The 21,484-nt window shown below is 38.2% G+C and overlaps 1 protein-coding gene across 6 annotated transcripts in view; it reads right to left on the reverse strand.

Annotated features, from left to right (window-relative positions):
- The window catches only part of DACH2 (dachshund family transcription factor 2), a 248,204-nt gene that overhangs the window by 80,473 nt on the left and 146,247 nt on the right, over positions 1-21,484 (reverse strand). For all 6 annotated transcript variants that reach the window (XM_069867528.1, XM_069867526.1, XM_069867527.1 and 3 more), the window contains exon 3: positions 3,901-4,032. In XM_069867528.1, coding sequence (XP_069723629.1) covers positions 3,901-4,032 — 132 coding nt within the window. The remainder of the gene's footprint in view (positions 1-3,900; positions 4,033-21,484) is intronic.

A 21,484-nucleotide genomic window follows, 5' to 3' on the forward strand; every position in this document is an offset into this window, starting at 1 on the left:
ATGTCCCCAGCTACCTGTTTCATTAAATTCAATATTCTTTCCCAGATCCTACAAGAAGATGGAGACAGACACAAAGGCATCAGGAACAGCTAGCACAGAGCGGCTGGACCGTGGGGCCAGAGAACCTATAGTGCCAGATTAAATATGAGATTTTCAATTGCCTGGGAAGTATGTCTCAACACTTCGTATGATGAGTGGGAAGGTGCAAAAAAAATCTTTCTCTTCTGCAGAGAGAGAGGAAGGAGGACATTAATGTTGAAACGTATAACAAAATTCTTCACAGTATCATGAACAAATGCAATGCTTCAATTAAAAAATACATGCAGTTTTGGGGTTTTGGTACATTTTTTTCTTCACAGTTTCAGTATTGCCTCTTGCAGCACTTTTTTTCAGTAAGTTATTTAGAATAGTCCAGGACTAATCTTCACCATTACCGAGGTTACTGTAGTATCACAAAAAAGTGGTAGTAGGATCTGATGGCAAAAGCACACTAACTGGACTGGAAGCAGAAGTGTTGCACTTACTCCTCACTTTCTTAGGCACACCTGTAAGATTCAATTCCACACTTGCCATTTCCTAGAGGACAGTATAAGATCTGAATAATTAGATTTCAGATTTTAAATTTATAGCATGAATCCTGACTTCAGAGAGAGAGAAATTCTCCAAAAATTTCCATCATCATAGGTGCATCACAGAGAGAAAAAATGACAAAAGTGACATTCTAAGCATCGCTAAAGAAGCAAATCCAAAATTATTTCATACCAACTTCAACAGATACAGATGGAGATTTCAATGAACATGACAAGATTCACTCACCACTTTTACTATCCTAATGGCCTGTATATAATGCCAAAATCTCTGGCAATAAAGTCTCAGGATTTAATACTGATCAAGTACATTTTCAATTCAAAACAAACAACAGGCAGAAGAGACTCCTTCACTCATCTGTCAGACTATGGAATGAGGAGGAAGGCGCACAAGGTAATGTGAAGTATTTAGTGGTGTTGTAACTTATGCTTGCCAGAGGAATCAATATCTAACACCGAGGTAAAAACCCAACCATCCCTATAGCTGGGGTTTTTTTTAGGTAAAACTGCAACCCTTCAAGTCTTTGTTTCAGTAAAAAGAAAACAAATATCAAAGGAAGCAAAAGATCCTTTGCTCCGTATGACTATATTTCTGATTTGACAGCTACAATTATAATCATTCAGACATCTATTTCCCACAAACTCTCCACAGCCATAACCTTTAGTGATTAATTATAAAGTTCCAGGAGCAATAGTACACAGACTAATTTCCTAAAACAATAAAAGACAGAATTTCTCATTTGGAGCTAAATGAAACACGAACAGGTTGTTATTCATGCTGAAATCTAGATGCAGAGTCATGTTGCAGTCATTACAGAAGCTATTAAACACAACCTCAAATCAAAGAAACTGTAGGTCTCTCTCCTAAAATAAAATCTTTTTCTCACTTATGAGACTTCTGACTCCTTTGCTCTGTTTTTTTCTACCTCCTCTAAGTAAAAAAAAAAAAATTTAAAATTCAATTTTCTTTCTCATTTCACATCCCCATTTTGGGTTTAATAGTCATTTAAACTGTAAGAGTCTAGAGCAAGACAAACATTTGGTAAAGGTTTCAAGCACACAGCACTATCACAGTGTTCTCTGCATGGTGAATCAAAGTTACAACACGTCTATCCCATTTCTAAACAAAATTCCCCCTCTCTTCATGCCCTACCTCCCATGAGTTTTCTACAATGATTACTTGATAATTCCTCAGTTGTTTTGTACAGTGAAATGTATGGTTAAGCCTTACATTCCTCGCATTCTGGTTTTCATTTTTGACACCATGCTGCTGTACCTGCTTAATGCAAATTTTTAAAAGATGATCCTCCAGTAAAAGGAGAAGCCATGCATTACAAAAATTATCTTAATGCTGGCATTGTAGATACTAAAAAGAGGGAAAATGGTGATTTCTAATATGATCAGTAGTTATTTTTGTTAAGGAATTTCCCTGTCCACAAGCAACACTGGCACTCAATCCAGCAAATTTGCTCTTGGCAATTGTACTGAATTAGGCAGTGAAAGGGGAAAGAATTAAGAAAAGACCTTTAATGTAACTGACACCACATCCTTATCCTTGGGCCTCTTGTAACTTCAGCTAAAGTCAGTGGGATTTTTCCAAATGTTTAAATTGGTATTGAGTGAGCTGTAGAACTCACTGAATTGCTAAACTACAGAGAACTTTTATTTAATATGCATACTCCTGATGAATTGTTGAAAGGATGGTACAACAGTACCTCATGAAACTCGCCAACCAGGTACTGAAAATAATAATATTAACATACAGTACATTCTCCCCAAACAAACTATATAAATTTTGCCATATCAGGTAACACACCAAACAATTAGCACTTAAATTAGCAAGCTTCTGTACTAATCCTACATCTTTTCTGTTTGAAGTTTCCTTGCTTTTTTTGGTAGGAATACTATCTTCAGTCGCATTTCTTAGCATTCAGTGAAACTTCATAATTCATTCTAAACCATATACAGACTATGAGAGTTACACAAAATAAATACGCTTTTTCAGTGCTTTTTTCCTCAATTCAATAAGCACTAATTCATTAGGGCCTGAGAGGTGAATAAGAAATACATATCCCACATAATAGAAAGCTGGGGAAGGGTTTGATGCATGAAAGAGAAGCCAGAGTTCTTCAACACAAATGAGTACACAAAATTAGCAAAAGGCAACACTGCTTTTGGAAAGACTGCTTTGTGCATAATTTGTCATGAATTCAAAGTTATTCCTTTGGAAAATGAGTCTAAGACCTCCCAGCTGCTGCTTTATTGATCTAATAAATTACCATTTTGATGGTACAACGCATATACACTCTACATCATCCAAGCAAAAAACTGTTAGAGCAACTTCGTCTTTAGAGATGCATGTGTGACTTCAGAGACATGTGAATGTAATGTGGGATCACACAATGTCTCTGTCCTTGAATTGATAATCAAAACAAAGGATGTGTAAGTTTCCAAAATGGTAGAAGTGTATTGCAGGATTGTTTGTGTCAAAAAGAATAGGTCCACGTGAACCTACCAAAGAGACAAAACGAATCTATCTTATTCTGGGTTCTCTATGCCATCTTAGTAAAAGTCTCTTCTATTCACCTGAAAAGAATATTAAATATTAAACAAAGAAGATATCCTGTTGAAAGAGTCCATTTCTAACTCAAGACTTTGAATCCTGTTGTTGTGGAGCTGGGATTTGGGGAGCTCAGTTCAAGCTTAGACTGATGGTTATAGTGGTGTGGACTGAGCAAGTGTTCAGTGTCAGTGCCTTCTACCCAAGGTCATTCCAGCCAGGTAGGCCACAACAAACCTTTATCATGACTCACCTTCAGAGCTGTGCTTTGCAAACATCCGTTCACGGAAAAAGCAAAATGCAGAAAAGCCAGAAAGTTGGTGATTTAGCATTCCCTACTTGAACTTTCTCCAGTGAACTGTGGAACCAATTATGAGTTCCAACAACCTGATGTTTTGGCAACTTTCCATCATTTACAGGAAAACTCCAGGCTTACTGTATTATTGCCAACAGACGAGTCTTTTGTTACCACAAATATATTTAGAGGAACTGTTTAAAACGTCTGTTTTTGAATGTAAAGAAAACAGTTCTTCACCAGCACTTTTTAGAAAAATTAATGAAGGTGGCTCTGAAGAAGGAAAACTGGAATAATACTTGAGGAAAGGGTGCAGCAATCTTGGTGTGATACAGGTAGAGCAAAGCTTATGAGACAGAAGAGCACAAGAATTCGCAATAGATTTTTGGCTTGGTTTCCTATGGACAAAAGTAGGCATTAGGAGCTCGCCTACAGTTCACGCGCACGGTATTACTTACCTGCATTCGAATTGAGCTCCTCGTTTTCTGACTCTGTTCCATTCTGACTTCCACTTCCATGAAGGCTATTCATTGCCATAAGTTTCATTTTCTGTAACTTCATGGCCTCTGCCATAGCAGCTGCTGTCAGACCTGGAAAAATATAAACAAATACAATGCAATATCATACTGAACAATGCAGCGCTGGGAAACACGAAGAACAAAACAATTCCTTTCAGTGAGAATAAATCACAAATTCAATACATGTTCTTACTCCAGCTACGAAATGCTATTCTGAACACTATTTTAAGGTCAAGTTTTTTCAGTTTTTTTACTTTTTTTAACATGTACGGCAGAAAAAAAATATTTATTGTATTTAATGGTATCCCTTTTGATTAGGCTTTTAAGTATCATTTCATGTCACTTTGATCATTTTGTCACTGTGATCACTTTCTGCTTGACTTATTTGGCTGCTACAAAGTTTCCAGGTACACTAGTAAGATAGAGTATTCTTTAATTTCAACATTCGAAGCCAATTAACAGGGAACAGTTGATGCTATACTATTCTTTTATGTATTCAAATATTGTCTTTTTCTGAAGTGTGTGGGTTTGGATTACCATTACTGCTGCTGGAAAATATTACAATGGAAATGTCAGGAAAGTACAACGTTGGTAATTACTAACTTGATCCCACCTTCAACAGACCATTAAGCGTGTTAAGGGGGGGTTAGATTTTCAAGTGACTTAAAAATCAATTAATTTCCAATAGTAAAAGAGAAGAAGCAGAGTAGTGTCACACTACAGGTTATCATTACTATAACTTTTAAATTATTATTTAGATTCCAAATATCTTTTTTTCATAAAAGTGAACTTTTTAAGTTTTATCATTTTTTACTTGGTTAGTAAGTAAGAGATCAGATTATCTTCAAAACAGTATCAAATTACTTTAACTGTGGGCAAGACGTCATTGAAAATATCTGAAGTTCATCTGCCTTGCAGGAATATACACAGGATAAGGCCATGAAACCAGAAAGATCTCTACAGGTGTAATTGTTTATCCATTCAGTGATGGATTAGATGGGTTTGCTATATTCCTCCCAGTACAGTAGGATTTGCTTTTGTCATTTCCTAAAAAGCAAGCGAAACGCCTACAATCAGCTACCTTGCACAATAGTTCCACAAGTGCCCCAAATTGCATTTTTACCAAAAATCCCATGATTTTTTGTTGGTGGTGCCTATCTTATCAACCCACAAAGAAATCAGACATCAAAACAGAATTAAATAATCTGCTGTTTCTGCAAAGCACTGCTTACTGAGAGATTAGATACTGATTAAAGTGAACTAATAATTTTCACATCCTATACTGCCACACATCCATAAATTAAAATACTTCTTTTTAAAAGCTGCTATGAATCTGACATTTAGATTAGCTCTGCCGCTCCTATAATAGGCTTCACAAAAGTTCTCATTATTTTAATATGACTTAAGTATGCAAGCAATCAATGGACTCCAACTGCATGGAGAAGAGACATGTATTATCGCATATGGATACAGCAATTCAGGTAACTACAGCAAAAAGAACCCTGATTGGCATCAGGAAGCTGGAGTTGACAGGTTACGAGATGGGAGTTCCACAAGCCCTCTTCTCTCCAGGGCATCTGCCCTCCACCTTCCTTCTTTCGCCTAAGAGCCTCTCAACTATCATGAAAACAAACTCCCATATTCCCAAAGTACTGATGCCAGATCTAGCGACCACCACCTACACTAATTAGGCACTCTTTTTACTGTTTTGTCATTGATAAAGGAAAAAAATAATTCCAGAAATCATCATCAACAATTTTGTCTTTTAGGTCATTCAATGCCATCCCCACTTCATAAAGAACACCATGATTGCACGTTAACATCCAAGGAAGTTCTTTTGCAAACACTAGAGATCTTTTATCAAGATATAAAGTCCTCATGTTTAAACTCCTGTTTTTACAAATTCTCGGGCTGATGTCATTCGCATTTAATCCATTGAAGAACACACCTTAAATAACAGAACTGTTGACATGCTTTCTGGACTAGAAGAAACGGTCTATGAACTTTATCATTTTTTTCCTAGGGAAAGGAAGGAGGTATGATTGCTCTTTGACTGAATTACACATTATTTTCAGGAAGTTCAAACCAAGCATCATCACAATATTGCTGAGGAATTTATTGCTTTCAAGACTTCAGGAACCTGTGTGATTCGCATGCCTACCTGCACATCTGCACTCTTCCTCCTTATCCCAAACAATTCCAAGTTTTGAGATACAGTCATCACTAAAGCATTTTCAGAACTTGTACCCATTCAGAGTCTACTCTATTTTCACTTCATACTTCTCATCTACTTGCAAAGAATTCACATTTCTTTTAATGGTTACAAAAACACAGTCTGAACATAAAGCTTTTTTTCATCGTGTTTTATCATTTGTCTGTACCCCACACATACACAAGAAGCAATACGCCAGTAAATATTTTCACAGGCATCAGTATTTATACAGGTTTGTGATACTCTAAGTCATAAAACTTTACTTAGTTAGAGTATACAAGAGTAGAGAAGCTATTCATGAGGAAATAAACAAGGAATGGACAGTGGATTCAGACCTTTGGTAAAACGTTCAGAGAAATGACAAAATTCAAAATGATCCTGGGCACTGTACAAGAAAACAAACAAACCTCCACTGAGCAGTTGTGCGACAACATAGCAGAGGCAGAACGGGTACCGAGGAACAAACAGAAAAGAATAAACACAGTCCCAAAACCACCACGATGCTGCCTGCAGAAATTAAAGGTAATTATTGTCAGGCATTTTTGAGCTCCCTAACCAGACACAGCTGCCACGAGGACAACAGCCAAAAAACAGTGATGTATCAGAAATCTCTGCTGTGCCATCTGCCACACCAAAGTCACTCTGCTTCAGCGTTAAAGGTTTAAAGAGTAAAGCACAGTCCTAATGCAGAAAGCACTACTGCCTGAAGATCCTGAGCAGTCAGGCATAAACTTGAAGCAGATACAGCCAACACCATCTCTAAGCTCATTGTCAGGGAAGTCTTTATAGTATTATTCACTATTCCCCAGTTTTAATAATTTCTTACTTGAATTGTGATAGCAGTAAAAGCCCCAGAATATGACTGTGTGAGGCACGTAAAAACAGTGTACTAATTCTTCAGCATTTCTGCAAGCTAATAAAATTGAGGTTAAAGTAAATGGTTTCAGCAGTAAGGGTGTGCTACTGATTGAAATGATGAAGAAAACGTACAGCAAATCACCCATTGGCATAATCTTCAATTAAGGCTACTGCCATGGCTAACGTTACTGAAGCTACTGTTTAATTTAACTATTAATAAAACTCCTTTCTGTAATTGACTCTGCTCCAGCTAGCTGTGGCAAAGAGGGCTATTCTTCAACTGACTTATCTAAAGATCTACAAAGAACTGAAGAATCGTTTCCATCCTCTCAGATGATTCATTATCAGCAGCAGAATCTCACTTAGGAGTACCAGGCTTTGAAAAATGTACTTGAAAAGTGCTGTAACATATACATCTACCCCTCTACTTTCACCTCGGGAGAAAAAAAAGGATTCTTTAAGTAAACCCCCATGCTGGATTACTACTTCAAAGCTTCTGCTTTTTTCTCTCCATTTACACTTAAAATTTCCTTTCTTTCAGTTTTATCTTCTGCCAGCTGTGATCAGTCACTGTACATCTAGGAATAAACTGTGTAGCGGTTATTATCCAACACGTACAACCTTCACAGTACTAAGAACAACAGCAAGAGCACGAGTTTCATCACAGTTGTGACGGTTTGTTTTCCAAACTGCTAGCACCACGCGGCCGGCGGAGCCAGCCCTGCCAAGAGCAGCCCCCGGCGCACCAGCCGCCTCGGCTGAAAGACAGGAGCGCTTTGAGGAGCTGGGAGGGATCTCCCAGACACCAGCCCCAACGCAGAAACCTTGGAGCCATGTTCTGGCTCAGCTTTCTGTATGTGAGTCTTGATAACAAGCGCGGAACAGATTGGGATGGTGCGTGCTCAGGTGCGCCTGCATCGTGCGTTTGGCAACACAACCAACTGCCACGGCTAATCTGCATTCTGTAATTTCAGTTTTGTCAGGACACTGTGCACCCTCCTTCTGACAGGCCTGCACAACTGCTGTACAACACACGGATTTACCCTGAAATAACCCTTTGAAATGAAGGGGTTTGATCCCAATTAGGACCACACTCAGGTTATGCGATGCGGCACTCCACGCTGCCCCCGGGGAGGACCCAGGACACTAGGGATGGAACAGACCTGAACGTACTGTGAGGCTTGGCTGCTGCGCTGGCCCCACTGAACACACCCTAAAGGCCACGGCACCTGTAGAACTCCAGAGGGTGTGAAGACAAAACAGGTTTCGCCATTCCTTGTCTGCATCCTATTACAGTTAGTGGTTAATTGTTTACTCAAATATCCCCTATGTAGATACGAAAACTACTGAAACTCATTCCTCTGTGAAGTCTCAGGAATAATTTCAACAAAAAAGCAGATTTTTACTGCATGGCTCAAAGATCACAACTCCAAGGTGGTTTGCAGCGTACCCCCCTCAGGGTCAGTCTCCCATTACAGGTGGCATCGAACCCACCAGCTTCCCTGAGCACCAGGCCACAAGGGCACGGCATCTCTTGCTTCCAGTAAACATCACCGATTAGCAAAAACCTCCTTGGAGACGTAAGAAACCAAAACTCCGTGACATTCCCACACAGAGGTACCTGGAGTTTCTGGCATGCAAGTGAATCTTCCATGTTTAACTAATATCCAGTCACTGAAAATCAGATTTTGATGGTGAATACAAGGACTACGAGGATTTTAAGGTGACCCCAAGTACCTGCTAATCTCATACTCTAGCTACAGCTATTTTTTTCCAGTCCCTTAATTAGTTAGATTGTGCCCTTCCTTCATATTAGTTTGAAAGCTTTTCTGTCAAAACTGTGAACAAGTAAATTAACTAAAGGAGAACTATGAGTAATCAAATCTTGAGGTCTGCAATTAATTAAATGAAACGGTGAGTCAGTGAACTGAAGAATGGTCTTATATTAAAACAAAACATTTAATTAAATTAACAGTCAACACATTGTAATTAATAATATTCAAAAGGAAAAATGAAAACCAGTTTAGCCTTGCCATCTTACTTCAGTCTAACAGTCAAGTATTGTGCATTGGCTTGTTTGTTATTTGCATTCAAAGCTGCTATGGGTCAAGTATGATGCGCTAAAACAGGAATAATGAAACATCTGGTAATATGAAATGTTAATATGAGATACCATATTGCAAACAGCGAAAGCAATTCTGAAACATCCAATAAATTAGGCCTTGGAAAACTAAAAAAGGACACACTTTCTTTCCCATTTTCTTCAGTAACAACATCAATGAAAATAAATACATAGAATGTACTTTACATTTTCCAAATGCCTGAAAGAATTTACTAGTTTAAACACTCACATTAGAAAGTGGGGGCTTCTCGGCAGCTGAAATGAATCATCCTTGCTTAATGACAAACACATAGGTAAAATCCAGCTAGGAATATGAAGGACAGTGAAACCAAATTCTTGAATAAGAACATTAGAATGATGAAAGTGTTAGAGCAGTTTGGAGACAGATCCTAATACTCAGGTCTTACTACTAGTCTTCCCCTTTCTGCAACTAGAAACTGCAGGGAAGTTTTAGCTCTCGTGCATGTTCTGTTTGCAATGGCTGTTCAAAGATATCCTGGCTACCACTTCCGATAGGTCATAATAATCCATCACCGTGAAACACTTTAGAGAGTGTAAGGAAAGAACTTAGTGAGTAATTGGCCACTGCAGGCAGAGGATGGGATTTCACCGTAAGCGCTGTAGTGCAAAGCTTCATCATGGGCTGAGCTGTGTGAGCACTCACTTCAGGTCCTGGAAAGACACTTTGGAGCCCAGACTGAAACCCGTGCTACATCCATTTGACACTGCCAAGCAGAAATGTAGTCAATAGCCAGGGAACGTATTACAACAGTTGAGTTTCTTTAATCATTTTTTTTCCTTCATTCTTAATGTGTCTCACGAGAATTGATTCATTTTGTGACATTTTCTGCTCTTTTTTACAATCTACGCCATGAAAATGATTTGTCAAGACTGCACTGCACAATACCTTCAGTATGACCTTTACCACCTTCTGTATGTTTGATTGACTGACCACTCCACTTTTGATCTACAAGTTTCTGGAGATGGAAGCACACACGAGACAGACATGCGAGCCATTGAATTATTGTCGAAAGGATCATAATCGCTTTATATAGATAATGTTCTCTGGTGCACATTTGATGCACTTCTAGCCAAATCATTGAAAATTTTCAACACAAAATGAAAACTCTTACAGTATGTGGTGTAGTTAGTAAGTGTTTTCATAAATCACAAGTGATAAATTCATGCATTAGGACTCAGATTTCAGTAAGGCTAAGATAAGGTAAACTAATGCTCATAACCATCTACTTTCCCAAAATACCTGCTTATGCTTTCATAGTACTCTCATGGACCAAAGATTAAAGTTCTTTGAGCTAAGGGGTCGGAAAATTAAAAACTAAACCAGAAACATGTTAAATTACCTCCCTGAGAGCAACACATAAAATAAATTTGATCTATAGGAAAACAATGATAACTCTAGGGCGCTAAATATTCAGAAGCCACAAGAAAGTATACAAAGGTGTCTGTCATCAGCCCCAAAAAGAAAACAGATCTTTGAGACAGACCTCGCAGCCAGGAGAGCAGGAATGCTCTGCTAACTTCAGTAATTCTTCCAGTGTCAGGACAAAGAAGGATGCTGTGTGCGCTGGCTCCCAGCCAGCACCGCGCGCTATCATCCAGCGAGACAGCCCAGGTGGGCAGCAGCACATTTACTTGAGTCAGATTCAAAACAACCTGGCCTGCCAAACAGCCTGGAAAGCTCAGATACAGGCGGGGCCCTGGATGTACTAACAGGACTTAACGGCCACCTTCTCTTGGGCTTCAGAGCTCACTGCCATTTCCTTCTGATTGCGCGACCTGGTTATCCATTTTAGAATACACTTGGGTTCATGGGAAACTAAAATTACGCCACAAATACCTTTAAACCTAATAGCCCTCACATCCACCAGGGATATTCTGTAACCTCTCTATAACCACAGAAGTCTGTCATGCCACCCAAAATTAGAATTAGCTGTTGTTTTCTTCTCTACATCTATTCCTCTCCCATTAAATCCATTTCTGTGGGTATAAAGCACGTGGCCGTAAGCGGTAATGATGGGGAAAGCACTTAACTTTTTGGAGGTCCTTTCAGTTAAGTACCAAAAAGTCTGCAAGTTTATCTGGAGTTGGCACAAATCTCTTGAGTTTGTAAAATTAATTGGGCTGGAAAGTCTTCTGAGAATAAGGATATCTTTGTGAGCGACTTCAAGCTACTTCCTGCTTGTGATTGCAAACTACCAGACAAGTATTTTTTTTCCTGTCAGATGGCACAGCTCAGCTACTGTTTCAAAAATGGTACATTCCAAGGACTGTAAGTGAACACCGAGTTCCACAAATTCATCGTGCTACAGCGTTTCAGATGAAACCTCAATACGCTGTCAAGATCAGCACTGCTGTTAGAGACCGGACTGCTGGAACACTAGCCCTGCCAGCCACTGGTCACTTCAGCTGGACCAGCCTGACCAGTACAGACCTGTGAAGCAGCGACGTCCCTGGCAAGAAAGGGAGACAGCTGAGGGAAACTTCAGGGAATCAGTGACACAAGCTCCAAGCAGACATCTCCAGCTTTGAGGCAGAATCTACCACATTCACAGTTACCATCGATTTGACAGAAGATGGAGAACGTAGTGGAGAAACAGGACTTAAATTTTATTGGAATAGCTGATTCATACTTTTCCCAGATGAATTTTCCATTAATTGTTCAATGTAAATAAAGCAAGGGGCGCGGGGGCAGGCAAGGACTAGAAGTTAGGTCTCTACCTCCTCAAATGAAGACTCTCCCTACATTCCATTATGCTCTCTCTATATATACACTTCTGGCATAACAAGATCTCTTTTTTTTCCTTTTTTTTAAAATTCAGGGAGTGGAAAAATGCATCTGTCTCAAACAGTCACAACCTGATGCCTCACAGTAGCTTTTGCCACAAAGTCCTGTTCCCCAGTATTGATTCTTTCAGGTGGGATTCTGTGGCAAGCTGGCATTAGTGCAGTGTCACGGCACATACACGCCATGCATTACTTCTTTCTAAGAAGAAAATTAGATATTTTAGATTCGTTTATTTGTATTTCAGTTTAGGCAGCAATCCAACTGGCTGTACTTTGAAAGGACAAGCCTTCCAACAAATTTCTGTGGCAAGAACCACCACGGCAGGCAGCGATTGCTCCCCAAGCGCTTCCTCGGGTCAAAGCTGAGGGGGTGCTCGGGCACCTTCTTCGAACAGGTGAAGATATATGAACTGCCCATACTGCAAAGGGAAAAAGAGAAGGCAGCCCACAGGCTGGAGAAAGCAGATTTAACTCCTGGCTATGTTTGGACCACAGGTGAAGAAACACAAAGAGCTGTGTTCTCCTCTGGGGCATAAATTAATGACTATTGATCACACAACCGGAGCCCGTAAGGAACAAGGTTACAGAGGAGCGTGTACTTTACCTTTTCCATTTTTAAAGCAGTTTTTACTTCTGGTTCTTCCAATCCCTCCATTTTTAACTTATTTTCATATAGTTTTGTTGAAGCTTATTCATGCACATTTACTTTCACAAAAAAAACAAAGGAGACAAATAATTCAGTCACAATGGCTTAATATCATCTTTGTTTATGAAGTTATGCCAGAATAGCTATTTCTATTTTTATGCTACGCAAGGCAAAGAACTGACTGGAAGCTTATTTTCTTGTTCCAGGTGGTGAATAAAAATAACTTTTAGAAGATGAACCACACCATTTTTTAAATCTTAAAGGATGTGTCTCTACTCATTGGTCAAGCTGAATTAACTTGCAGCCTCCAAGCCAAATGCAGGCTTAAGAAGGAGAGGAATAATTTAGTCACTGAACTGAAACATTCAGTAATCTAAAATTATGCAAGTATTCTCTTTGCCCTTGCAAATCTTTACAGATAAACTATTCTGGTCTTTACTCCCGAGTTTGCATCAGTATAGCAGTTTCACGTTTTCTAAAACTATGGCAACAAGCTTAGGTTTAGCTTAGGTTTCATGCAACTATTGCAGTAGTCAAAATATATTCAGGTCTTAAAATAGACTTTTAAAATCCAAAAGAGTTAAATTTACAGTGGCACTACATTGAGAAGAGTAGGTTTAACAGAATCACTATTGTGGACTAATTAATAATTGACCATTTTACTATGCTAAATACAAATCCTAACTGTAATTTTATTTCTGTATTTAGTTTTAGAAACTGGTATACATATAGAAAAGGCCTACTCACTTCACTTAAGCCAAAAAGCAAATGAGACAGTTTGGCTACTCAGTGTGTAGGAACTTACAGATGACCAAGAAACATCTTTATAATTCTGTTCAGGAAATAAAGGATGTAATATCCACAATCCCATCTGTCCTTATTTCTTTCATACAGCCACTAAACTGCTCATACTTGAGAAGAAAATTAACCTTTTTACTGATTAATCACTAAGCAGCTTTGACTGGTGAAAAGAAAATTGTATTCCAAATGAACAGCTACCTGTTATCAAATTACAAGGCGTTTTCATCAAAGGACCAAGAACAGCAGCACACTGACCAGCTAACATGCTTCCACTGACCTGGGGGGGGGGAATTTTTCCAGTTAACGGCGTCTGAAGAATGCTTCCTTTTGATTCTTGTCTCTGACACAAAAATGATTGTCCCATTTAACCACTGTTCTATCACATTCATCAGAGAATCCTATTTACTCACATCCTACTGGAACATTAAAACACAACACTGTGATTGTCTCTGGAAAAAAATGTTAAAGATTGACTTTTTTTCTTTCTCTTAAAAAAGGGAGGGAGATCAAAAGTGAACTTTAATAGATGTTTGACTAAGGTCATACTCCTAGGAAATGGAACACTGAAGATGAAAGAGAACAAATAGATTTGGCTTTTGATCTCAGCCAAATGCATTTGGCATTGTTTAGCTTTTATAAAATACTTCAACTTTAGGCCATATCATGACTACAATGAATTGGTTGAAGTCCTGAGGTTTTAATAGTTCAGTAAGACTTTAACATGTACCAATATTTGGAAAAACTTCTTTCTTAAGTATCTGGCTAGTTTTTTTCCTTACTGGAATGAAGTCAGGTCAAACTCTGCTACAGTTGGTAATGCTGGATAAGTACAAACAATCTTAAGAAAATATTTTCCTAATCATAGGCAAATTTGAGAGTTGTTATCCCCTAGTGCTGTTAAATCAGGACACCGGTATTCCTAGCAAGAAATTTTAGGGGAAAGTGCAGAGCATTGAGAAAAGATGTACGAATCATTTGAATAAAACAAATAATTGTGTCCCCAGATAAAAAGCATTTCAGATCATTTTACCAAATTATTTCACAGTTCCAATCCTTCTAAAAAGTGCTGCAGACATCCAACTAAACAGCAGTACGGAAGTAGTGGATTACAATCTACAAACCATTACTTTCAAATTCTTCAGTAATAACAGCGTTTGCTAACTGAAGACAACTTGGCTAATTAAGGAAAAAGATGAGATAACATTCATTAAAGCAATATGCTTAAATTATTACTATTGTTCAAAAAAATTAATTATCATTAGCCATTTGAAGCATTGCAAAACCCACAAACCACTTAGTAGGCTACACAGTCAGAATTACAATAGAGTTCCATCAGTCAAGCCCGCTCAGCCCTCTAGTAGACAACAGCGATGGCAGGAAACGCCCCAGCCCCAAGCTTCAAATTGTCTGTCTGAAGTTTCGATAAGAATTACTGATTTATACCACAGAATGTATCACAACAGAAAATATTGTATGTTTGTTAGGCAAACACTTGGCCTTATGAACCATACAGAAACTGAACATGAGGAAAGAGCTTCCTGATCTTACTTTCAAATTATTATATTTCTATATTATAGCAATGATAAAGAGCTGAGAAATTCCAAAGATACAAAACCAGATATTTATCATCGTTAAAGCAGAGCTATCTGACCACAAACCCTAAAAGTAACCTGAGGAAGGAAGAGGTGCTTTCCCATAGACTCCCCCACTCATCTCAATACCTTTCTCAAGGGCCACTTAAAACCATACAGAAAGGCACAAGAAGCCTCAGCCATTTGCACTCCAACATCTAGCCACAAATATAACCACACGAAGCAGTAATTCATTCATTCCTTCTCTGTAATGTTTATCTCTTTTTAAGAGAAAATACCACAGGTTCACACCCCCCCTCATTTTCTAAACAAACAGCATGGTTTATTACTCCTTTTTCTATTATTTATTACTTTACGTACCGTATTTCTGCTGCTGAGGCAATACATCAGATTTGCTGAATCCACATGGACCCAGAAGATCTCTGCAAACCAGGAGACCAATAAGCTTTACCTCTGACTCTCCCAGGTACACAACACCTGCAGCCAGCAATATTTTACCTCTGTCATTCTCAAATACTACAAATATGCCCCTTCCTTTATGTACTAAACCTACCTACCAGTGAGACCCTGCCTTACACCTTCAGACAAACTGGAACCTCATCATTCATCTTCTACTCAACTTCAAACGCGAGCCATTACGGATCCACACTACTGCAGCAGGTACTGTATATACACGCACACACTTGCACGTGGAGGGTTTTTTTACACGGGTATATACTTAAAGCCTTTTAAATCTATATCTATGTATTTAAAAAAAACAAATACATATGTTTACATTCTCAATAGTTTCTGTTGATCCAAAACCAGCACCCAATGTAGAATTAATTCCTTGTTTCTCTTCAAGCATCGAAAACTTTCTGTCCTTCTTGAAGCTAAGATTATTTTCCATTTTCTACCCTTAAGGCATTAAGCCAACAGAACTCCAACAGATAATTTCCTTTGTTTCAGGAGCCAGGTGCTTGCTACTCTGCAGTCTTGCTTTTCTTGAGGATACAAAGATTTAGTCATCATCACAATAGGTCCTGGTCACATCCTTTTCACTGTCCCACAGCACAAATCTACATCCTGTATTTTATACATTTCCCAAAGAAGAAATGTATCTGCTCATTAAACTACTGAATTTGTTGTGACTGGAATTTCCACAGAAATTAGCTCAAAATCAAAAAGGATTTCTTTATATGAAATATATAGAAATTTTCTGAATGCAGAAAAAAAATAGAATTGAACCAATTAGTAGAATACCATACAAATATTTCAGATTCACGGCAAACAGAGTTATGTTTTGAGTCTTCCAACAGTTCTGCTGGTGGGCTCAAGTTTCAAAATTCCCTGCTTCTTAAATAATGAAATCTTCTGTGCCTGGTTCTGTGCAAGTAAAGGAATTTATTAAAAAGCAAGAGTGCATTTACGGATGAAAATTAACACCTACAATAAAATACACAAGAATCTAAAGCAAAACGTAGGCAAAATAGTGGTTGATTAATTTGGTTCTTAGTAGGAAAATAAAAGGACCAGCCTTATCTGCTGGTCCTTATCAGCAGATATAATATCAGATCAGTAATATAAATCAGACTGATTTATATTACGAACACTGAGCTAGCGAGATCCATGCTTATATATCACATCTCAGAGGAGGCACCATGGGATCACACCATCTGGTATGGAGACATCAAAACCTGCACCTTTTAAAAAATAACAGCCAGAAAACAAAAATTATGACTATGAGGTTTTCTTTTGTTTTCTTTTTAAATACAGAAATCTTCCAAAGAACAAAGAGCCAGACAGAAAGGTGGAACAGAACTAAAACCAAGTCCTGCCGGCATCCACTCCTCGCGGGTGGCCTTGTAGACAGAGTAGTGCCATGCTGCTGATTCATTTATGCTTGAGATAAAAAGCTAATCTTCTTAAAAGAATTGACATTAGATAACATTATAGGCAAAAATACTTCATTAAAATATATTAACTAGCTCCAAGAATAAAACATCCCATAGAATTGTTTTCTCCTAAATAATGTAAAATTGTGCAAAACATACTGTGCTGTATTTTGCTTATTTATTGCTGGAAGAAATCCATAACACTGAAAGACACGCTCTCACATTATACACATGTCTAGACATAGACTGAATTTGATTTTCAGGATAGTCCCTCCAAACTGCGATGGTGGAATACAACTGCATCCAACGAATATCACTGCAGTAACACCTCTACCAACTACCCCCTTAACTTCTGTGCTATGACAACGTATGCATGACAAAAGCACACACACACACAAACTTTTTGCCAATTCTTAAGATTGTGAATTTGACTGGATCCCTTCGAGCTGCAGAAACTCTGGAATTAGAACTGAGTCATGCGACCATCAGTGAGGAATACTGCTTCTTTAACCACCATCTGTGAAACCTTTTAGGCCAAGCAGAGTGAGAAAGGAATAGCACACGTGCCAAGTTCATACGCAACTTCTGTTGCCACAAGTAAAACATTAGAAGACTAAAAAAATACAATCTGTAACCACTCTAACATATGTTGTTATTTACTATAAATTATATTTAAGGCACTCCATTGTGAATTCAAAGAGTGAACAAGTTCTTGTAACTGAATGCAGGCTCCTAACTTGGGAAAAGATTGCCCTGAACAATTTTCACCAAGAGACATATTCCAATGTACACACAAATAAAACTAGATTTTGTTCTATCTGTTATACCCGTGACAGGTACCCAGATTTACTGAAGACTGCATTACTTTAATTTTGTCCACAAGATGAAATACTTTTGCTCTTGAGCAAAAATACTTAGTCTCTGGTTGCAAGTGCAGAAAACAAACCCTCTCCAGGAAATGAGTTATTTTTCCCTTCCTGAAAGGGCTCATAATACGATGAGCATAACACCACCAATAATGAGATGGAATGGTATTGTAAGCTGCTGTAGAAATAATAAATCTATTATGACTAATTCCCACCAGAAATCTTGGAAATTGGACAACCTACCTTCTGCTCTTACTGTATGAGAGGGAGATCTATATGGCTGGATTTCAATTGCCTTTACTCACAACTTCCAGTTGCATTCCCTCACACATGACTAATTGTTGTCTTCCATTCTTGTCTTTCCTATTTGGCCAAACTGAACAGAAGGCAAAGACATCTCTTGTCCCCTGGCACATTAGTATTCATTATGGTGAAAAGTAAATGAGAACTATTTCATCTTCAGAGCACTATCCGAAGACATTAACATCTAATAACAATATTAAAGTCACATTACAGGTCTTTAATTTGTGGCAGTAATAATGCTGTCTAGTTGAATAAAAGTACACGTTAAAGTAAATATTTTGGCTACCCACTTGTAGGAGTTTGCAAACATCGTTATCAAGTTGAAGAGACTTCAGGACAGTTAGAACTGAACTTAGAGAGAGTGGAACTGTTGCAGTTACAGTGATTTGCTTCCTTTTCCTTGCTTACTCATACTCTTAGATTGAAATGAAAGCTCTTTTATCAAGATTTCTCTTGTTAATACACTTTAAAAAGAAACAAAGATACAAAACTGTCAGTAATTAAGTAAATAATGACAATGAACCAGAGCTCAGGAATTCTGCACTTCTCCTGCAAAGGCTACCCACGGCACAGCCAGCACATTGCTCACTCTTGAGATATTCCTTACCAAACCTTTATGGGAATTCTACCAGAGGGACCAACTCTAAGAAAGAGGTTTACATGCATTTCAGCAAACTGTAATATTGTAATTGTTTAACCAAGAAAGTCATCTTTGAAGCAGAAGCCTTTCACGTAAAAGGCTTGTGGCCAAAGCAGACTGGCACTGGTTATTTGTTATCAAATTGCCTGGCACAACTGAAGGTACCCTGAATATGCTGCCATCCTTCATGATACGATTTACTAGCGAGTATATTTAGAAGTTAATAAATAATCGTTATGGCTGTAAGAGCTGCCCTTTTAATTTGCTAAGGACTTGGAAAATCTATCACACTAAGTTCTTGCTGGTTTACATTTACAAAATTGAGTTTCAGCTTCAAAGTTTTGGAAGCCTTGACAGCCCAACACGAACACATCCATTTTCAATGCTGCAGGCACAGCACTAGCCAATGAGATATTCATTAATTAAGCTGTTTACCAAAAGTAAGAAATAAAATAAGCATATTTTTCTTGTTGGCTTCACAGAAAGTACAATCAGCATTTTCAGATTGCAAGGTAGTCTCTCTTTGTGTTTGTTCTTGGCTGACTGATGGCATTCCCTCGCCAATAATGTGTTACTGCTTGCTCTTTTTTTTCAGAAACTGCAAGACTGAAATAATTGAAAGGTTGCTAAATAATATTCCAGCACTCCCTTCACCACACATGAAACACTTGGGAAACAGAATTCCCCTAGTTTCATTTTACAAACTCTATGGCTCTTCTTTATCCCCTTTCCCCCAGCTGCTCTCATATTGTGCTCTGATACAGTGGTGGATGATAATATCAATTACACGTGGTGGCAGATGAGGTGAGCTGGTACAAAGAACAACATCTTCCATTTGAAATTTCTGCTCTTTATCTTTCTTGGAGAGATCATTCTGCTTGACCTGGACTTGTGCATTTGATGAATGGGTCAGCAGCTAGGATCTGTATGAGCAAATGAGTGAGATGCACATCTCATCCCTCAAACCATTACGAAAATCTTTACAAGATTGGATTCATGCATTGAGATGACCTAAGGATATGTTCCTGGCTTTTTACATATTACAATTTAGTTGTCAAGTGACAGCATGAAGATGAGCCAGAACCAACCATTCCTGAAAGCTGAGAAAGTTACTTAGATGTGGGTGGTGCTACCATAAGCAGATACTTAATATTAAATTAATCAAAAATACATAAATAAGCAGTGAGACAAGCTTCTCCCTTCATGTATGTTCCAATCACCTTTTTGAGGAAAAAAACACTGACAAAAACACTAAAAATGAAGTTTCATGGGCAGAAAGATTTTCTAAATTGCAAAAAGTTAATCAGTCCCATCATACTTTTTCTTACTTAGCGTGTAATGAGACCACAGTGCTAACTTACACGAACTACCTGTACACATTGAGAGTAAAGGACAATATCATCTATGCTTAAGTAGCTGCACATACACACAGAGACATCTGATGTTTCAGAACTGAGCCCATTTACAGTAGAATTTATTGTAGATAGGATCTTACCTTCCTGAATTTCACCGCTGCAAACTCTGTATTTATCATAAACTTTAGATACAGTCACTAGCACACATTTGACATTTAAAAATAAAACCCAAGCCCAAGCATGAAGCCACACAAAATTGCAGCAAACCTTGTTTAAATCTTTCGTACGAAGAGGTGTGCAACTGCTACCCAGATTTTTGTCAGATGCTAAAAACCCCTGGGCAAGAAGCAAGGCCGAGAGGCAGAGAGTGTGCCCTTGCACGTACACAAAGGCACAGAGCCAACCCCTGCACGCCCTAATCTCACACTCAAATTCTAGTTACCCTGAAGTTATGCTGAAGACTGCAGAGCTCCCCTTCACAACCTGGAGAGGGGACCAAGATAGGTCTCAAAAACTGCTCTTGTTGAAGCTGCCATGTAAATTCCCTTCCCCCGAAAAAAAAATCTGCTTTCACAAAAAGAAGTACTTACAGAAATTCTTGGTCAGTTTTTCAAAGATGTTTCCTACCTCTAGAAGCTGCCAGATGAAGATTTAGTGGCATGAACTAAAAATTATTCAGGAAAACCATTCACTTTCTTTGCTCAACCCATGTCAAGTTTGCTCAAGCTTGTGTTTCCTCAGCAAAGCCATTAACTGATATAAATGATATTTAGCAGGTAGAGATTCGTTCCTTCATTCTCTCTCTTTCATGATGGAAAAAGATTGAATTTTCTTTCAATTATTAAAAGCCAGGAGTAATGATACCCTAAAGAAGGTGAAAAAGTACAACAAAAATATATATCAACTCTTACAGTCTGGACAATGAAATACAAAAAAAAAATTATGAAGAATACCCACAATCAGCACATAATTTATTGATTGCCCTTTCTCAAATGAAGGGCCATCAGCTAGTTTAAAAGTAAAATTACATACTAAAATAACAGTAGAGAGATAAAAATTATGAGGGTCATGCAAGGGGAAAAAGATGTATTTTCAGCAAAGATTTTTAAATGAGATGGAGAGTCAATGAGGCAGGGAAATACAGGAAAGCCCTTCCATGCCAGAAAGAATTGCAGAAAAGCAGGTTCTTTTAGCATTAGTTTAGTGAAACATTGAGTGGCAGCACGGGAAAGAAAACAAAAAAAAAAAGCCAAGTAGACCCTCCTGGAATAAACTGCTGCCATCCTGCTTTTTAGAATGTATATTAATTACATTAGCATAATGGAAGTTGTCTGAAAGGCCAGACAAACTGAGTAGAAGAAAATAAACGACTTGCTAAAACGTGCTAACAAGTTATATGGCTGTAAACATGAACTTAAATTGTAGATAAATCCAAAACTGCATCACCTAA

The sequence above is a fragment of the Phaenicophaeus curvirostris genome, chromosome 13, assembly GCF_032191515.1.
Source record: "Phaenicophaeus curvirostris isolate KB17595 chromosome 13, BPBGC_Pcur_1.0, whole genome shotgun sequence".
In the NCBI taxonomy this organism is placed as follows: Eukaryota; Metazoa; Chordata; class Aves; order Cuculiformes; family Cuculidae; genus Phaenicophaeus; species Phaenicophaeus curvirostris.